This window comes from Alligator mississippiensis, chromosome 4, assembly GCF_030867095.1.
Source record: "Alligator mississippiensis isolate rAllMis1 chromosome 4, rAllMis1, whole genome shotgun sequence".
In the NCBI taxonomy this organism is placed as follows: Eukaryota; Metazoa; Chordata; order Crocodylia; family Alligatoridae; genus Alligator; species Alligator mississippiensis.
In genome coordinates, this window is record NC_081827.1 from 233,832,002 (window position 1) to 233,852,478 (window position 20,477).

At 40.6% G+C, this 20,477-nt stretch overlaps 1 protein-coding gene across 5 annotated transcripts in view; it reads left to right on the top strand.

Annotated features, from left to right (window-relative positions):
• LRP1B (LDL receptor related protein 1B) overlaps positions 1–20,477 on the top strand; it is a 1,609,743-nt gene that overhangs the window by 462,419 nt on the left and 1,126,847 nt on the right. For all 5 annotated transcript variants that reach the window (XM_019480601.2, XM_059727405.1, XM_059727406.1 and 2 more), the window contains one exon: positions 14,684–14,821. In XM_019480601.2, coding sequence (XP_019336146.2) covers positions 14,684–14,821 — 138 coding nt within the window. The remainder of the gene's footprint in view (positions 1–14,683; positions 14,822–20,477) is intronic.

Below are 20,477 nucleotides of genomic sequence, written 5' to 3' on the forward strand. Positions count from 1 at the left end.
ATAAAGGAGGAGGAGAAGGACAAGGGGTCCTTCTTAATGGCAAGATGTGTACTGAGGTCAAAGGACAGGTATCTTTGTTTGCTTTAATCCTGCTATTTATAATTGCTTTAATACTGACTATAAACTTGATACCAATGAGTGGAGTTTTAAAGTTTCATAGCTTTGATTTAAGCAAATACCCCAAATGTTCAGATATTTATCCAAATTTCAGCAAGGATGAGAATATTTTATTTTCTTTCCCCTAGAGATGAACATTGTTTGACATGGTATATAATGGCTTCTGAATTATAAATATATCAGAAGCTCCATACTATTGGATAAGGCACTGAAAGGATGCTTTATGTCCTGAGGTTGATTCCAGAGATAAGAGAAGAATACTTGTACTTTCAGTGGAACACCACTGTTATGGGATATAAGCGTGGTTTGAGCTGGGCAGGCAGTTGGGGCCTTGGAGGTTGCTGAGAGAACATCTCCTGAGCAGGCTGGCTGTAGCTCCTGAATAAAACCTAGGATATTACAGCCTTCAGCTATTATGGCTGTGTGAAACAGCACCTTTCCAATTCAACTTCAGTTTCGATGATTCAATGGAACAGTGTTTCATTTTGAGTTTCATTTAATTTCAAAAGCACTGTTCCATTTCATTTTGTCGAAACTGTTTGGGTGTTTTGTTGCTGTTTCAATGTTTTGCCCAAAGATTATTATGGGGAAACATAAAATGCAGCAGGCCGGCAGATGGGGGCTTGCCCACACCCCTGGGAGGGCTGCAGGGGCTGTGTTGGAGTCCTCCCAGGGGAGTGGGCCCTGGGTCTGCCTGCCAGATGGCAGACTGGTACTGGGCGCAGCCCGCACCCAGCGCCAGGAAGATTGATGCTGCCTTTGGCCCCAGGGGGCAGCACCCAGCTTCTATCAACTGGTAGGCAGATTGGGGGCCTGAACCCCTGAGAGGACTCTGGCACAGCCCCTGCAGCCCTCCGAGGGCTGGGTGCTGCCGGCTGGGACTGGTGCTGAAGCCCGTAAGCTTGGCTTCAAAACTCGAACCATTTGTAAACTTCAAAATGTTTAGAGTTCCCTTGTGTCATTTCGAAGCTTTTTCGAAGGCTTTTGTTTTGTTTCGATTTCACTGTTTCATGCTCAATATGCCTTGAAACAGCTTCAAAATAAAATGCCTAACAATTATGTCTAGAGGCTTGTAGAAGGGACTAAGGGGTGGAGGTGGTCCCAAATTTCCCAGAATTAGGGCCAGGAGCCCAGGAACAGGTCAGAAAGAATCAGATGCCCAGCGTTAGGGCCAGAGCTTAGAGAGAAACCCTTTGCTGAGAGAGGGGTGTAGACAGGGGATAGAAGCCCAGGGTTAAGGTCCAGGGAACCTAAAGATCAGAGAGGATGATACTAAATTGTGGAGTGAAGTGCACACTCTGGAGGGTAGGGAACGATTGCAGGCAGACCTGGACAGGTTAGAAAAGTGGGCAGTACACAATAGGATGCAGTACAGCAAGGACAAGTGCAGAGTGCTGCACCTAGGGCGCAAGAGATGATCTTGTGGCTGCCTACAAATTCATTACGGGGACGCAGCAAGGGATCGGAGATGCTCTGTTCACCAGGGCACCTCTTGGAACAGTGGTCACAAACGGACAGAGAGCAGATTTAGGCTAGATATCAGGAAAAAAAACTTCACAGTAAGGGTGGCCAAAATTTGGAATGGACTTCCAAGGGAGATGGTGCTCTCCCCTACCTGGGGGGGCCTTTAAGAGAAGGCTGGAAAGACATCTGGCTTGGGTCATCTGACCCCAGCACTCTTTTCTGCCTAGGCAGGGGGTCAGACTTAATCTGTTGAGGTCCCTTCTGACCCTAGCATCTATGAATCTATGAGAGGGGCATAGAGAGGCCAAAGGCTGGCAGGGGGCAGAGGTTGAAGCCTGATAGAGCACAGCATAATGCCCAAGAGTAGCCTGCATATTCAAAGTGCCTGGGTGGGGAGTATGGGCAGAGATGCTGCACTCAGCAGTAGCCATAAGAGGCATAGTGCCCAAGTGAAGAAGGCAGGCCTGAAAATTACACCTGGGAGTAACCGAGGTAGGTGAAGCGTGCAGCAGGGAGGCCCAGTCTTAGGGACTGAGGCCATGGCCCAAGGGAGATGAGAGAAATGATTGATATTATCTGTGAGGCTGGGACATGATGTAAGGGGCAATCAGAGCCACATAATTAGCCTTTAATGCAGAGAAGGGAGACATCTGAGCTCAGAAGAGTGAGACCAGGCTTGGGAAGCCATGGGGCAGCCTCCCTTTACTAAAAGCTAAAAAACATCAAGGCATGACAAATGAGAAGTGGAGATCGCCCAAGGAAAGGGTGGGTAGACAAATGCTGAGGCTCCAGGGACCTGATGGCCATCCCTGGAGATGCACTTTGTTTTACGTGGTATATAATGGCTTGTGAAGTCATTAGTAATTATATCAAAAGCTCCATACTATTAGATAAGGCACTGAAAGGATGCTTTATGTCCTGAGGTTGAGCCCAGAGATAGGAGAAAAATACCTGTACTTTCAGTGGAACACCACTGTTACGGGAAACAGAGGTCCCAGGGGAAATCCATATCTTTGACTCACTGTATTAGGAGAAGACAGTGTGGTGAGCAGAGAAGTGTGGGGATCTATTCCCACTGATCACTGTTGTTGATAAGACAGGGTTATTTTTTTAGTAGTACATAATGTAACATTTTCACTAGCTACCAATGGAAGAAATGTTTCTGAAGCTTGGAGTATATGAGTGAAATGAAAAATCTAGATGGACAGTTATATGACTGGACCTGACTATCTTCAACTGCTATGAATGCAAGTAGAGCTATGAACAAATAAAATCCGTTAACTGTAAGGGGCTTAATACCACTTCAAAAAAACCTATAGATACGTTTTATCATGAAACTATTATAGCTTTGTTCAGTTAGTGACAAACTATCTTGGATGAATCTGGGCTAAATCCATACTTTACCCCTTTCATTTTCATCCTGTTTCCTAAGTGGAAGACATCAATTTAGGGTAGATCTCTCTGTGGTCTAGATCTTCAAAATATTTCCATCGTTTTGACAAGAATGGTAAGAATGAGAAACTGTTTCCAGTGCAAGTCCCAAACTCAATACTAGGGCCTAAGGCCCACTCCAGATACTGTAACCACAAAAATATTTGTCAGTCTGACTCCACATACCATTGCCTTCTTTCCAACCACATGGGTTTCTTGAATGATGAAACTGGACTGTCTTATTGCAGTGTGGAAAAACACCTTTAATCTATATAAACAGTTTCTCTTTGCCTCTTTTGTCCTTTCTCTGTCTCTGTACAATCTTTCCAGTTCCTCCTTTTTTTCTCCCCTGGCTCCTAGAGACATTACAATAAAGGAGATGGGTCCCCTGGGATAAGAGTTTCCACAAAATTAAAACACGAAAGTGCAGTTAAAGCAGTTAAAGTGATCCACTCAAGCAATTCCAGTCTCATGAAGCACCCTTTATAGTAGAAAATGTTATTCACAATATGAAAAGTTTTTTAAAACTTAAAGGAATAGAAAAGTATAAACCAAAAAGTCTGTTCATTATCTTCTCATGTATATGTGTTGATGTGCGGGGTGGATAAAAGAGGCTGACATGCAAGAGGTAGTGATGCGGGGAGGGAGGGGGCGGGGGGGAAACAAATAGCCATAAAACAAGCACTTATTGAGGAGCATTCTGTATTAAAGACATTGAAAGAAGCTTAACACCTTAAGAATTTCTGCCATGAATTACAGTTTTCTTAAGTTCCTAGATAAAAGTCTGCTTCCTTTCATCAATGATGACAGCCCATAAGGGCCATAGGCTATAACAAGGGACTACTTTTAATAAAAAGAATACATTAATGTGCCATGGTTTCCAGCCTGAGCCTGATCATGAAACCACACATATAGATAATAAAAGTATACTTGGAGAATATGTTCCCTGGAACTCATCATAGCACTCCTATGTTGGGCTGGCTTTGCAGATAGTCTTTAAAAACCATTAAGACTAGAATGCCAAAACAAAGTTGTAAACCACTCTTTTCCAGTTAATTTGAAAGGGTCATTTATTTTAAAGTCTGAAATGACTTAATTATACTTTAGCACTTTAAACACAAGCCAGGATCGATGGAAAATCCTTGATTTGAAACTGAAAACTCTCAGTAATACAGACATGTTTCTTTTGCTACACAAGCCGATTGTAGTAGTATCAGAAGGCAGCATTGAGCTATATTCCTCTTTTTGTAATGACGGACAATCTCTAGACCAAATCTTCAAAGGGTTTAAATAAGTACATCTAATTTTCTGATTTGAATGGAGGTAAAGTGGTTTGCAAGGATTATGACCATGTATTTTTCACCATCCTTTGCATCTTCTAAATCTCTGCATCTCCTATGCATCTTCATTTATTTCCCTATTGATTGCTATTTTTATTCTATTGTTACTTATGACAGGCCTTCCATTTCTTACATTAGATGCAACAATAAGCAATTAATAATGTAATGTAACATATATATGTATTCTAATTTTCATTCATTTTCATAATCCACTTACAAGCTCATTGTTTTTTGGGTAAAATGTCTCAGAAACAATATGTTATGCTTCTGAGGTCAGAGATTATATAGATTCTTTCTAGGATAATATACTAGTTTGTTTTATCTTTTCCTTCACCCTATCACATGTCCTAACACATATTAATACCTGTTTCTGTTCTTGAACAGGTGTATTAATTGAACTGTGGTTTCACTTTCAAGTTATTTTATTTATAAGTGTTCAATTATAATCCTGTAAACCTTTGTAAATCAATGAAATCCAGTGATACCTAAAGAAATGCAAGTGACTATATATACCATCAGACCAATATGGTGCAAACAATTCCCTTTCAAGTTGCTAACATTTGAATGCATATTCAAACTACTAAGATGTGTATATACATACCTAATGGCAAAATTTAGCTCGCAAAAAGAACTGATAAAATATGAGGTGTTTCCAAATACTTCCCCACTGGATGAAAGGTCTCAGTATGAATGTGTATGCATTTGATGGTGCTATGTATATGGTGATATTAATGTGAAAAGACATTATTTTCTTGACCTTCATTATGTGATAACTTGTGATATTTTGTGATAAACTGTACTTAGTTTGCACCTGCACTCTGTTCATTAATCCATGACTACTGAGAATACTTCTAAAGTTCAAACCTTTTCATTTAACACAGAAAAGAACTATTAACAAAAATGAATTTTCGTTTAAATAGAAAAAAATAACTATTCATAAAAATATTCTCTCGTACCCCCCACAATCTCACTTTTTTTTACAAAACTATTTGGTCCTAATTTCCACAATTTAATACTGAAAGAAATATTTTTAAAATGAAGTGCATTTTTTTTTTGTTTTATGAAAGCCAAAGCAATATTGTATTCTATTGGAAACACAGGAATCCAAGCTTTCTAGTTGAACCAACACTTTTTTTTCTATCCCTGGTGATTTAAAGATGGCAGCAGCAGCAATGGAAACCCCTTAATATAGGTACATTTTGAAAATGTCAGATCTCTGTTAATTTTTCTGCGCTCCAAACATAATGACTCTCTTAAACTTTCTCTTCCACCTACCAGGTTATCTTTTTACTGCAACAATGTCTGCATGCTTGTATTTTGTCCTGCCATAAAAACTTTTATGAAAGTGAAAATAGAAAAAGGCAACACTTGTTTGGAGTCTTATATCCTGTGCTTATTTATATACAGAGTTTTAAACAGGCCTATTTTGAAATTTTGTTTAAGCTGCTTCTGCTTTTTCCTCAGACCTGAGGAAGAATAGTTCATATCCAAAAGTTTGTCTGTAGTCCTCCTAAGTACACTGTCCATCTAATAAAGGAGATCACCACCAAAAAATCCTTCCCTCTTGAAAAATTTAGAAGTATATTATACATTTTCATCACAGTGGGCTACGTCTACTAACTGGCAACTTAGCTTTTGGAGGCTGAGAGCTGTGAGGGAGCACCAATATCATATTTTTTATATCATAAACATTTAAATATGTATATAAATAGATGAAACAGTATATCGATATTTGAATTTGTTGCAAAATCTATTCCTTCAAGCATGCTTCCCATTTAAATGAAGACTCCTTTACTCCATTCTGGTAAATTATGTTAGAATCTGAAATAAGAGCCTTTTTTATTATCTGACCAGTATAAAGGGGCATTATTTAATTGAGAAGCAGGCTTTAAAATATGTGTATACATATGTTATCATTATAATTTTATAACCAAAATACTGTATTGTGCACAGTGTAGCATTTTAATTTAAGCCCATGGTGTACAGAAAGATCCTAATGGTAGCTGTATGGATTAGTCTTTCTATCTTAAATGCTGTGCTATTTTACCTTAATGACAGTCATTAATCATCTTCATCAGATACTACTGCAGAGAGTACCTAAATGTTGGATGCAGAGAAATGTTTGTTTGCTGCAATCAAAAAGCAAGTGAGATTTTTACCAACTCTACCAGGGGTGTGCGTTTGCAGCAGCACAAAGTAGTGGCACAAATGTGTGCCACTACTTTGTGCTGAAGTGCATGCCCTGCATGTGGTTTGCAGTGGGACATATTGTCCTGCTACCCGATGTGCTGCAGAGGGGTGGGGTTGTCTGAGACACAGGGCACCTCAGCGTGGGGCTAGCTGGCGGGCAGCCCCCACAGTGAGGCACCTTGTGTCCCAGCCAGCCAGGGAGCTGCCTGCTCCCTTGTCTCGAGGCACACTTCTCCAGTCTCCATAGTGCATGGAGACAAGGAAGCAGACAGCCTTTGTCTGCCTGCTCCCCTGTCTCCACGTTTGTCCCAGTGCACAGCACTTTGGCATGATTTGTGCCATATTTTTTTTCCCCAGGTTGGTTTTTTTTTTTTTGCTGCTGGGAAATCCCAGTAGCAAATTTTGTCCCAGCACTGCTAATTAGCAGTGTGGCACATGGTTTAAGAGGTTTGAGGCACCACAAATTGCACCTGCTGCACGTCAGGATTCAGCCTGTGCTACTATTTGTACCAGACTTATGAAGTTTCTTTTTTTGCCTAGATCCTGCTCACTGCTCCACTGTTGCCTAATCATAGAACCATAGAATGAAAGAAGCAGGGCTTGAAGGGACCTCCATAGGTCACGTAGCCCAACACCCAGCCTGCGGCAGGACTATGCCTGTCCAAGCCATCTTACACAAATCCTCTCTCTAACCTTTTAGTAATACACACTCAACTCTGACACAGCACACTAACATGCCACAAGTAAGGCAGGGGGACCACAGTGGCCAACATCTTACTGCTGTAAAGGTTGTTAATATAGGCTGAAGAGATCCCAGAAAGGGGACTGCATCCCCCTGTAACAAAGAAAGGCAACCCCCACCCATATTCCATATCAATCTGACCCTGGGGCAAGATGTATTTCTGATCCCAAATATGGCTATCAGTTTGACACTGAATCAATACACTTATTATTCCCTTGCACTTAGCCAAAACTTTACATTTCAAGGCAGTTCAAAATGGAATTGGATTTCTCTATGGTGACCATTGTTAATGGGAATTGTAGTTTGGATCTACTGTCCCTTATTTTACAGATTCCCAAAGGATTATATTTCCCAAGATGTACATACAACCACACTTCCCTTGGTGCAGTATCCCCTTCTGGAAATACTTGTGGTTTCTTTTTTCTTTTCATAAACTTGAATTTGTTTCTTCTTGTGTCCACCAAAACCTTGATGTTACTTGCAACATTAAGTTGACCTCTGTTCCATTTCCTTTGTTCACTTCCCACTCCCTTAAAGTTGTAGCTCTAACTTTGCTTAACTTTAAATAACAGGATTTTCATATACACTTCCCCAAAAGTACAACTTCAAAAAGCATCCAGAAATTCTTCATTGTTATGAGATGGGGGAAAGATAAGTGAGCAGTGTGAACAGCCATGCTTGTTAGGTCACATGCAGGCATTACATTTGTACTGGGAGATCACCAATCATTGTAGAAAATAGGAGTGTACAGTTGTTTGTTCAATTTCTCCTGGAGGGAAGATGCCCCTTCTGGGAGAAAGATCTTCCAGGATGACATCTGGACGATCTTCCCTGTGAAAGAGTTTCTCTTGCTAGGATGAGCACTTGTAGTGTAACTAGAATGAACACCTTTATGCTTCTGCACAGCTCTTGTGTGATAGGGAAGAGTCAAACAGTAGCTTCCCCTGTGCCTTCTTCAAACTGCTGGGGGTGAGGGTGGGGTTGGGTGCAGTGGAAGGAGCAGGGAGACTCCAGTCTAAGGAAAGTGGAAGCACATTTGCCCATAGCTTGACTCCTCCCAATTGCTGAAGAGTTGAGTTGATGCTACCTCCCCAAGCCTTCCCAAGACCAGAGACATCCTGATCTGAAGAACACATAGGGGCATTGCCCCACTGCTCCCTTCTTTCCAAGAGCCTGGTAGGGGAGGATAAGCCATTCCCATCTTCCTGTGTGTCCCCCAGATCCAGGACCCCCTTGTCTGGGAAACAGGCTTAGGGGCATAGTTTGCTCCTGCCCCTCTATCCCCTCCCAGGATCATCACAATCTGGAGAAAGCATGAGGAGCAGGGGAGAGGGGGCAGCTGTAGACTGAAACACCTGTACTCCTCTCTCCTGGGAAGATTTCTAGTAGCGTATATTTCCCAGAATGCTATAAATGAATGTCTGTTCTTACCCTTTTTCACTCCTAATCATTTGCTGTCCAGAAGCTATAGTTCTTTGGACAGAATGTGACTTTGAAGCCTTTCTTAGGCATAGGAACATTAAGCACTTAGCCTTAATTCCTTATTCAGGGAAAGCAGCAGGAATTGGGACAGTTAAAAAGCTGAAGATATAGATAGACCAGGGATTCTCAACCTTTTTTTGACTCAACACACCCCTTTTAGACTCATGGTAGGCCCTTGGAAAATGCCAGCTCCTAACTAACTTTACTCATTTTTTGCCTGATAGAACAATTCTTCTGTTGTAACCAGCTTAGAAAGAACAGAAGAGGTCAAACTGTTTTTGACACTGTAGATTCACATTTTAAATTTTTAAGTTTATCTTGTGACTCATGTAGATGTCTGCACACCTAACAGTGCTGGTATGTGCATCAACCTTCAAAGGATCTCATGGTGTAATCACTGGTTTAGACGGGGGTAGCAGTAGTGCATAATTGGGTCCTATTAGGTCTGCGAGTTATTTTCTAGAAACAAGTGCCTTGAATATATAGTTTAGTTTGCATCCCAAGTTCAGGTTTTGTTATAAATTAAGTTGACAAAATGACCTGAGCTTTCCATAAGAATAAGCCAGTAAAAGAACATTTTCTACATATTCATATAGCTCAACCAATCTATGTCATATTAATCATATTTGTATGCTAATCAGTCCTCCTAGTCTATTGCTTATTTGTTTTGATAAACACTAGCATTTTCGCTTGAAAATGTAGCTTCATGATTAATACATATTTTTGTAGCATATTCATCATTTTTTTTTAACCTTAGTTCCTCTTAAACTGAATTTAGCAAGTAATCCTACAAGTCTCATAATGTATTAGAAATTGCAGTATATTTCTGTTCAGAGTCTTTGTTTTAATAACATTATTGTAGAATCAAGTATTTCTCTTGTTTCTGTTAATAAACCAAATTATGGGGGCTCTGAATGTGGTCATTCAAAGTTTTAAATTAATTACCAAATTTGTTGTTTTCTCTAATATTTAAAGTTTACTCATGATAAATTTACTTTACCTTTACCTGCCATTTTTTCATCCTGGGTTTTTATTTTCTATTTGTCTTATTTACATTTGACAATATCCACTCATTCCTGTTAAAGCTAAAGGTCCAGAGATCTGGTGCTTATATGCAAATTAATCAATGCATCACTTCATATTCATGTACCATGCTTATGGTTTTATAGGTGGGGGTGGAGTGTGGAACCTATCTCTGTGTCTTCCCTACTTTGTTAGTTGCTTTGATACAGTGATATACAGGCTATAGAAGGGAGTGAAAACATAGTTCTGCTAAACTTTTGGGTTGGTTTCACTCCCAGTGAAACTGAAGTACAAATGCAAGTTTAACACACATTAAAGCAGATCCTTGAAAGCTGGGATCGTACAAGTTGTTTCCAGGCTTCATTATTTCCTGCTGCCCCTACTCCTGACTCTCTTTGGAAATGTACTTCATGTAGGGAATGTAAGGTACTCTTCCCAATTGCTCTCACCCATAAACATCATGTTCGGCTACTATAGATAACACTACCTGTATTCCTTTGCTCTACTCACGTGGAACAAGGGGGTTGGGAAGCCGATAAATCTGGAAAGCTGAAACTGCCTTGGTATGAGGGATTTTTCAGCTGAGGTGAAGTTGATGTACTCAGTCCCTGTGTCATTCTAACCCTCTGGTCTTGGAGTAGAAAGCTGGGAGTGGGAGGACTGATTATGCTTGAGTGCTTCTCAGTGTCTCTTTATTAGTACACTTGAGATCTATAATTACCTTATAGAGATTAGTGCAAACCTGGATCTTGGCAGAACCTGTGCCCAATATGACTGCCCCTATGCTTGAGCATCAGGGAGCTTCAAGTAGTTTCCTAATAATTCCCCTTACCCTCCAGGTTTATGCAGGGCAACACATGTATACATATTTTGACCAAAATTTCTTACAAAGCAAGTAGCTGTTTATTTTCACTACTATTGCTCTATACTATCTGTTTCTCAAATCCCTGTTTGAACACTCCAAGTTTTATTGGGCTTGTTTGTTTTTTTTTTTGTTGTTTTTTTTTTATATTGTGTATCTACAATGCCTAGCACAATGGAGACCTGAGCAATTTTGGAGTCTTGACCTACTGTAATATAATTTTATTATGATAGTTTTTATTATCATAATTACAATAATCAGTCTGATCCCATTAAAAATTGTTTTGCTTCTTATTCTTCCATATCCATTGAGCAGAATAAATAGTCAATGATGTCTAAAAAGAGTGTTAGAGAGAGCAGTACATCTCTCTGGAGGCTGACATTGGCTCCAAAGATAAGCAGCTTGAAACTGCCTGGGACAAGCTACTGGGTGGGGGGTTGGGGGTGGGGGCAAGGTGAGAGAGACCTAACTGTGGCTATTTACTACAGGCCACTGAACCAAGGGGAGAAGCTGGATCTGCAGTTCTCTTGAGAACTGACAGAGGTCACACATGCAAGGGACTTGGTAGTTATGGGTGAGTTCAGTTACCTGGACCTAGCCTGGGAGGAACACTTGGCTAGGTCAGATTGTTCACACAGTTTCCTGACCACGATCAAGGAGCTCTTTCTGACTCACGAAGTACAAGGGCCAACCAGAGGCAACACTCTCCTGGACCTGGTCTTGGCCAAGGGAGATGATCTGGTGTGTGGCTTGAACATTGAGGGTAACCTGGTGGCAGTGACCATGAAATTATCAAGTTCACCATCTGCCTTAAGGTTGACAAATCAACCAGCAGGATTGAAGTCCTGGACTTCAAGAATGCTGACTTTGACAGACTCAGAACATTAGTAGGAGAGGCGATGAGGGACCAGGAAGGGAAGGCAAAATGTGGTGCATGAAGAGTGGTCGTTGCTCAAGGACACAATCCTCAAAGCACAAAAGAACACCGTCCCTGCAAAGAGGAAAGGTGGGAGGGCTGGCAAGTCCTCCTGGCTTAATAGGGACATGGTGGTTGTCTTAAAAAAGAAAAAAGAGGTATATGCACAATGGAAGCTAGAGTCAGACCTCAAGTAGGAGTATACTTTAATGGCCAGCACTTGTAGGGATATGATCAGGAAAGCGCAGGCAGCAACTGAGTTTAGGTTAGCCATAGGAGTCAAGGACAATAAGAAGTCCTTTTTTTACATTTGTAGGCAATAGAAGGAAAACAAATGGAGTTGTGGGACCCGTGCTTAACACCTTGGGACAGTTTGTAACTGACATTCAGGAAAAAACTGAACTCCTGAATGCTCACTTCGCTTTGGTATTTCACCAAACCAAGGGGAAAGACAAGCAAAATAAGGTTCATAGGGGGCATGCTGGGAATGAAAGCATCTCCACTGTGGATAGTGAGTGGGATAAATACCAGCTAGAAAAGCTAGACATTTATAAGTCAGTGGGACCGGATGGACTCCATCTGAGAGTGCTGAAGGAGCTGGCTGAGGTCATTGTGGAACCCCTGGCAAAGTTCTTTCAGAATTTATGGCACACAGGGGAGATCCCTGAAGATTGGATGAGGGCCAACATTGTGCCATTCTTTAAGAAGGGGAAGAGGGAGGATCTGGGCAACTATAGGCCAATCAGCCTAACCTCTATCCCAGGGAAAATCCTGGAAAAGCTCATTCATAGATTCATAGATGTTAGGGTTGGAAGGGACCTCAATAGATCATTGAGTCTGACCCCCTGCATAGGCAGGAAAGAGTGCTGAGTCTAGATGACCCCAGCTAGATGCATATCCAACCTTCTCTTGAAGACCCCCAGGGTAGGGGAGAGCACTACCTCCCTTGGGAGCCCGTTCCAGACCTTGGCCACTCGAACTGTGAAGAAGTTCTTCCGAATGTCCAGTCTAAGTCTGCTCTCTGCTAGCTTATGGCCATTATTTCTTGTAACCCCCGGGGGCGCCTTGGTGAATAAAACCTCACCAGTTCCCTTCTGTGCCCCCGTGATGAACTTATAGGCAGCCACAAGGTCGCCTCTCAACCTTATCTTGCGGAGGCTGAAAAGGTCCAGGTTCTCTAGTCTTTCCTCCTTAACCATACGAGTGGCCCTTCTCTGGACCCTCTCCAGGTTATTCACATCCCTCTTGAAGTGCGGTCCCAGAATTGCACGCTGTACTCCAACTGCGGTTTGACCAGCGCCCTATAGAGGGGAAGTATCACCTCTTTGGATCTATTCGTCATGCATTAAAGAATCTATGTGCGATACACTTGTGGAAGGTAAGATTCTGCATGACAGCCAGCGTGGCTGTCATGGGTAGGTCTTGTCTTACCAATCTCATTTCCTTCTACAACCAGGTCTCTCACCACCTGAACATGGGAGACAAGGTAGATGTTATATACCTAGACTTCCAAAAGGCTTTTGATCTAGTATCCCATGATATCTTTGTGGGAAAACTGGAAGATTGTAGGCTCAGCTGCTCACCAGTTCAGTGGGTGGGAAACTGGCTACAGGATAGGACCCAGAGAGTTCTCATGAATAGATCTGTGTTGTCTTGGCACGAAGTGTCTAGTGCTGTCCCTCAGGGGTCTGTGCTTGGACCGGTGCTTTTAAACATCTTTATCAATGATTTGGATGGGGGAGGGAAAAGCTCCCTGGCCAAGTTCACAGATAACTCCAAGGTATGCAGCAGTGTGGCCATGCCAAAAGATAGGTTGCAGATACAGGCTACAGAGTTGGGCAGACCAGAACCAACTGAAGTTTAACACTTAAAAATGTAAGGTGTTCCATCTGGCGGCAAATAACCCTCAACATACATATAGGCTTGGAGGTGACAGCTTGGCTTGCACCACGCCTGAAAGGGACCGAGGGGTAATGACTGACCACCACATGAACATGAACCATCTGTGCAATGTGGTGGCCAACAGGGCAAACAACATGCTGGCTTGCATCAACTGATGCATCTCATGTAAAACTAAAGAAGTGATATTCCCGCTGTACTCAGTGCTGGTGAGACCGCAGCTGGAGCACTGCATCCAGTTCTGGGTGTTGCACTTCATTAAGGACGTGGAAAAACTTGAGAGGGCCCAGAGAAGAGCTACTCATATCAGGGACTTGCAAGGCAAGCCATACGAGGAAAGGCTGAGGGACTTGAGCCTCCTTAGCCTAAAGAACAGAAAGTTGAGAGGGGACTTGATAGCGGCTTGCCACTATATCAGAGGAGTGCACCAGCAGCTTGGTGAACAACTGTTCACTAGGGCACCTCTGGGGAACACCAGGACCAATGGATAGAAACTCCTGAAAGGCCACTTCAGGCTTAAAACCAGGAAAAACTCCTTCAGTCAGGGTGACCAAACTGTGGAATAAACTCCCTCCAGAGGTCGTGCAGTCACCTACCCTGGAGGTTTTCAAGATGAGACTGGACAGTCACCTCACTGGGGTCACTTGACCTGAGTTGTCTTCTTGCCTAGAGCAGGGAAGTGGGAGTGGGGGCAGGGTGCACCCAATGATCTGCAAGGTCCGTTCCAGCCCCTAACAATCTATGAATCATATTTCTGATATCTAAAAAGAATAAAAAAAGAAGAATCTTCATGTATGTTGTGCATTTGATAGGTGAGGACTTTTTAATTTGTTTTGTTTTATTTTTCTTTTTTATTGTTGCTTGTCTGACTGGTGAAATCCTAGTTCATGGCTGTGATGATGACTTAAAAGGCTTTGATAAAAAATCACCATCTACAATCTTTAGAATAGAGCAAATGTCTTTAAAAAACTGTAAGTTGTATCACCTTGCTTTTATAAAATAATCCTCCTTGAGAAGTTGATTGTCCCTTAATTATGCTAATCCTTATTCAAGAGAGTGTAATCTATTAATTAAACTGCTGGTAAAGCATTGAAAAGCTTAACAGTAGCCAATTACATGACATCCCTGTGTTTAAAAATATGCTAATATATGACAATATTTAGTGCTTTCTCTGCATTTTTTATGGGTATAAACATAATGTCTTTATTCTTTTTTAGGTCCTGAGGAAATAGAATTCAAATGTCCCCTGAATCATATTACCTGCATTGGTACAAACAGATGTATTCACTTATCCCAACTCTGCAATGGTGCATATGACTGTTCTGATGGGTATGACGAGGGAGTACATTGCCGGGGTAAGTGAATTTGCTGGGGAAAATGCCTTCCACCTCATGTCTTTTAACAGAATACACTTTTAAGTGTGAATTCAAAGTGACCTAGCAGACTTTTTTTGTCTTTTAACTCTTATGTATATAAAAATATGGCTGCAGATATGCTTATTGTACATTTCAAAGCCAACTTCAAAAAACATATTGTGTTTTGTAGAACAAATATAGGCAGGAGGAAAAAAAAACACATACAAACTTTCAGACAAATACAAAGTTACAAAAATGGAATTGTTTGTACTGAGGAAGGAAATATGAGGAAACCTCTCATTTGGGGTCCAAAAATTAGGTAGTATATAATGGTTCTCATCCTCCTCCCTCCTCCCCCAAATCTCTTAGTTAAAGAAAATCAAATGCAAACAAATCTGTGGTAAAATGGTACTTTTTGTTTGTTAAGGTATTCTATTTTTTAGCAAGAATCACTTTCCTTTTGTATGGTTTTTTTTTCCATGAAGGTTTACATATTGGATTTCATCTTCCTTTGGACTCGCATTCAAATAATCTTATGATTTAAAGATTTTCTTTACCTTAATTCTATCAGAAAGACTGAATATAAATTACCTAGTTAAGCATTCCATATAAATCGTGTGTGTTACAAGTACTGGGTGAAGTTACACATTACACTTAATGTTAAGTGGTGTTAAACTTAGAACAGCTCTGACTTGCCACTAAAGGGCTGGCAAAAAGGATAATTGCTGGGAGCAAGGACACTTGGGGTGCCTATAAACATGCTACAATGTGCTCTGATTAGATCGCCTATGATCAGACTTAATTAATCGAGTTTGCTATAGTGTTCGAATTAGCGTGCTCTAGCATGCTGCAGCATCTTGTGTTCAGTGTCCCACGTTCCAAAATGGTGGCAGGGGCACTTTAACTAAAGGTCATTAAACTAGCTTTATTTAAAGTGCCCCGCTGCCATTTTGAAACATGGGACACTGAAAACATGAGACACTGATGTGTTTTAATTAGAGTGGCTCCCAAGAGCACGTGTATAGGCACCCTGGGCTCTATCCCTGCTCTGTTTTGGCGGGGTGGGGTAGAAAGTGATTCCACACAATGCATCCTAGGATGCTGAAGGATTGAAAATTACTTGTTTTATCAGACTGAGTTGCCCTAACATGAACTACATAGCACAGCCCAGAACTAACCCTTGCCTGAAGTGGCATAATTATGTGATGCTTAGCACAAGTTAACAAGATTTAATATATGGACACTCCTGTGTTAAGTGCTGTAAGTATGGTTAAAATATAACATATAACTTCACCCTAATGCGAGGGAGCATTTAGCTGAACAGCCAGTATATCTAATCCCTTTTAATATCCTTTTCCTGATACATGGGGGTCCATGACCCATCAGTGTCCATGTCTTTCTAGAGAGTTCGGGCCAGTTCTGTACTTCTTTTCCTCCTACTCCAGTTCTCTTCTTGTTCTGGCCTCCCCTTGCTTGTGAGAATCTGTTTTGAACAGCAGTTTATAACAACTTCCTCTGAGATTTTTTCCATTCTGCTTTTCCTTGTAGGCTGCTGCCTACCATCTGTGTTCATTACAGAGGATTAGGGTCATTAGCAAGTCAACAGTCTTTGGCCAGTATTCTTCACTGCTATGGCAAAGATATTCATTTGTTGTTGACTCTTAATATCTCTTCTAATCAGAAACAGACCACCTTACCACAAGAGGGATAATGCAATCTCAAAAGAATATAGTGAGTGATAGACATTGTTAAGAGTATACTCATACGTAGAGTTAATAAAATAAAACTGGAATTGTAATCTTCACATAAAGAAAACACCTGCCTCTTCTCCCCACCCTCACTATGCACACACAAATCAAAAGGAAATAAACAGCCTCTGATCAACTGCTAAAAGAAAAGTAAATGTAAGAGGAAAGACTGACTAACAGAAGTGCAACTGAGGTCAACAGAGCCACTTAAACTTACAGCAACTGATGATAAAGTCCATGGAATGGATCCTCCATAAAATAGATGACAATTAGTATTCAAAGTGATGGAAATCGAGTATCCTTATTAAGGATCCACTTCTGTTTTCCTTATTCAGCAAAACTTCACCCAAATTTAATGGAAATTTTGCTTGTGTATTGACTTGGAGATTGGCTATAACATGGTAATGAATAATGGAATCAGCCAAAAGCAGTCTTTAGGCCACATTTACATTTTCCGAAGTTACAAATGAGTGTTTCAAAGGGAATAGTATTAATTAATTAATCAATCACAATTAAAATGTATAATCCTCGCTAGATGTATATACTATATAGCAACTCTGGATAAAGGTGCAGAGAATAAAAATACTAATTCAAGTAGTAGACAATGGACTTCACTTGTAATTTAAAATGTTTAAATCAAGGAGATTAATAATGGGATCAGGAAAGGAAGCAGATTAAAAGTCAAGGCCTTACTTAAGGTCAAATATAAATAGGTTCTTTCTTTTCTCTGAGTGTCACTTTGCACAGGTAGTAGCCCAGACAGTGTGGGACATGGAGGGAGGGCAGTAATAGGGGGAACAGTGCCCCCTTCCCTGTCCCAGGACCCCCATCTGTGGCCTGCACAGCATGAAGGGGCCAAAGAATGGAGGTTCCCCCCCCTGCATCCCACCTCTGCGATTGCTTTGGGCCTGTCCCTTTGCCAAACCTGGACTCTCAGCTGTGTGGGAGGGGGGAGTGTAGAGAGGAACAGAGCTCCCACTCCCTGGGCTCTGCACAGCACTGGAGGCAGAGGTTTTTTGTTTTTTTTTTTTCCTGAAGCCTGACTTTCCCCCCAACAGCCAAACTCCACAATCACGTCAGCACTGCCCCCCACCTACCACCAGACTCAGCCTCAGAGCAATAACAATAAAAATGGTTTTATTATGTGTGATTGTTTTATATTATGTGCTTCAGTGTCCTTCAGAACTAAGGGATGTATTTGGTTTGCTAAAACTGATTACAGACTAGAAATATCTGAAACCTACAACATATAATAGTGTTAAGATGACATCTGTGTTCAGTCATTTACCCATTATATCTATTAACTCTTTAATACTTTCTGAAGGCATAGAATACTCTTGACAGACAGAAACTGCATGCTCAAAGCTCACGGTCATTGACAACATCTTATATAAAGTAAATTATTAGCCCAATTTTTTCCTGGGAATTTCTTTTTTCAACAAAGTTCTCCAAACTCATTTTAAGTCCAAGGGCTATATATTTGGTTCCACTGGACATGTCTACACATGTACTTTAATGCACAGTAGCCTATTTTACTGCACATTAAAGCAGCATGTAAAAAACTGTGCTATTATGCTAATGCACAGTAAAATGGGCTACTGCACATCAAGTGTCAACTGAAAAGCATGTGCTTGTGCTACTGCACATTAGGGGAGCTTAATGCACATTAATTTAGTACCTCACATTGGAGGTAATAAATTTAATGCACATTAGGAAAAATGCATTCATGCACCTGTAGACACACCCACTGTCTTTGTTTTTGATGACTTTTAAAGCCCATTTAAGGAACAAGTTGAGACTTTCTCATAGAGGAATATTGACATATCCCATCTCTCTAGGGATGGAGTGCCCCAAAATCTAGAGCCTATAGAATAGATTGGATAGAGGCACTTTCTGCCTCCCTTCTTGAAGCTGTGCTACTGAGTGGAAAGAAATGCAAATGGATAGAACCAGGGACAGAGAAAGTAAAAGAAGAAAAAAAAAAAAGAAAAAAAAAAAAGGATCATGATTCTATAATCCACTGATTTGTTCATTCCCTTTGGAGGGGAAAGTCCTTGTTTCGAGTTTACATTAAAAAAATCATTGGATAAAATGTCTAAACAGTCTGCTTGCATCCAGTTGTGTTGTGGTAGTGACCACTACTAGGCATTGAACAAACATAAGAGAAAAAGATGGTCGCTATTCTAAGGAATTTACACTTTGTGTGTGTGTGTGTGTGTGTGTGTGTGTGTGTGCGCGTATGCATTACTTCTGTGAATAATGCTTCCATTTTTTTTTAATACTGTACCTGTGCAAGATACAATAGCAACCTCACTTATATGGTATATTTTTTTCTTTATTAAAATTATAGTACCACTGGAGTAATCTAGAAGTGCAAAATGTCTGCCCAGATTTTGGGTCCCTGTGAAACTCAGATGAATTTAAAAAGAAGAAGCTAGTGGTTAATGGGGCATAATATGATTAGACCACTTTGAGTCTACTGTTCACAGAGATTTTTCTTTTTCTCTTCTGAGGAAAACCTGTTGAGTCATAAACAAAGGATAAAGCACATTTCATGATAGGTCAAGTGGCTTCCTCCTTTGCCAGATTTCTTGTCATATATTCTGATTTAATTGGACCTGGTGATAATGGGGGACCTCAATTAGTCAGATATCTGTTGGGAAAGCAATACCATAGGAAACATAATCAATTAAGTACTTGGAATGTGTTGTCAACAGCATTTAATTTCAGAAGCTGAAGAATTTAGTAGATGAGTGTCTATTTTAAATTAGATTCTGATTAATAATAGGAAGTGCTTAAAAGGCAAAAATTAGTCATTTTTCTGAATGTGATCACAACTTTACAGAGCTGACCTTCTAATTAGGACCGTCTAAGCTCCCAACTCCTGTAAGCTATAAAGGGAGGTGGGAAAAGAACATGCCTGGACAGGCTCTGCATAATTATTCTTCCTCTTATCACCTGCTTTGCACCGGTATGAGATACAGAATATTGGGCTAAATGGACCTGTAGTCTGACCCAGTATGGTATCTCTTATGTTCTTATGTAGAGCTTGCTATTCTAAGAAAAGCAAAGAGAGACACCAGCAGAAAAAGAAGTATGGACTTCAATAATGCAGACTTCAATAAACTTATGGAACTGGTAGGTCAGGTCTATTGGGAAGGAATTCTAAGAGATAAAAGAGTGCAGAAGAACTGCCAGTTACTGAAAGGGACTACAATATAGATACAGCAGCAATGTAAATGTAAGATAGGAAGCATAGTAAGAGACCAGTATCACTTCATGAAGAGCTTTTAAGGATCTGAAAATCAAAAAGGAAATGTACAAAAAGTCTAAACAAAGACATGTGACTAAAGGTGAACGTAAAAGAATAGCACAAGGATATAGGGGTAAAATCAGAAAGCCTATGTACAAAATGAGATATAACTAGCAAAAGACATGAAAGATGACATGAAAAAATTCTATCAATCCATTAGAAATAAGAGGAAGACAAATGAAAGCATTCAACAGACAAGGAGAACAAATAACACATGATTCAGAGAAGGCTGATGTATTCAATATCTTTTTTTTGTTTGTTTCGTTCTCACACAAATGGTTAATTGTAACTGGACCGTTGAAACAGTTATTTTGTTTTAAGGCGCAAGTAGGCAGCTGAGAATAGGGAAATAACAGGTTAAAGAATTTTTTTTTTCCAGATAGATTGAATGTATTCAAGTTGGCAGGGCCTGATGAAATTTACCCTTAAGGAGCTAACCAAAGCAATTTCTGAACTACTAGCAATTATCTCCAAGTACTCACGGAAGACGGGTGAGCTCTCAGAGGACCAGAGAAGGACAAACATAGTACCTATCTTTGAAAAGAAGAGCCCAGGGAATTAAAGATTAGTCAGCTTAACTTCAAAACAACGAAAG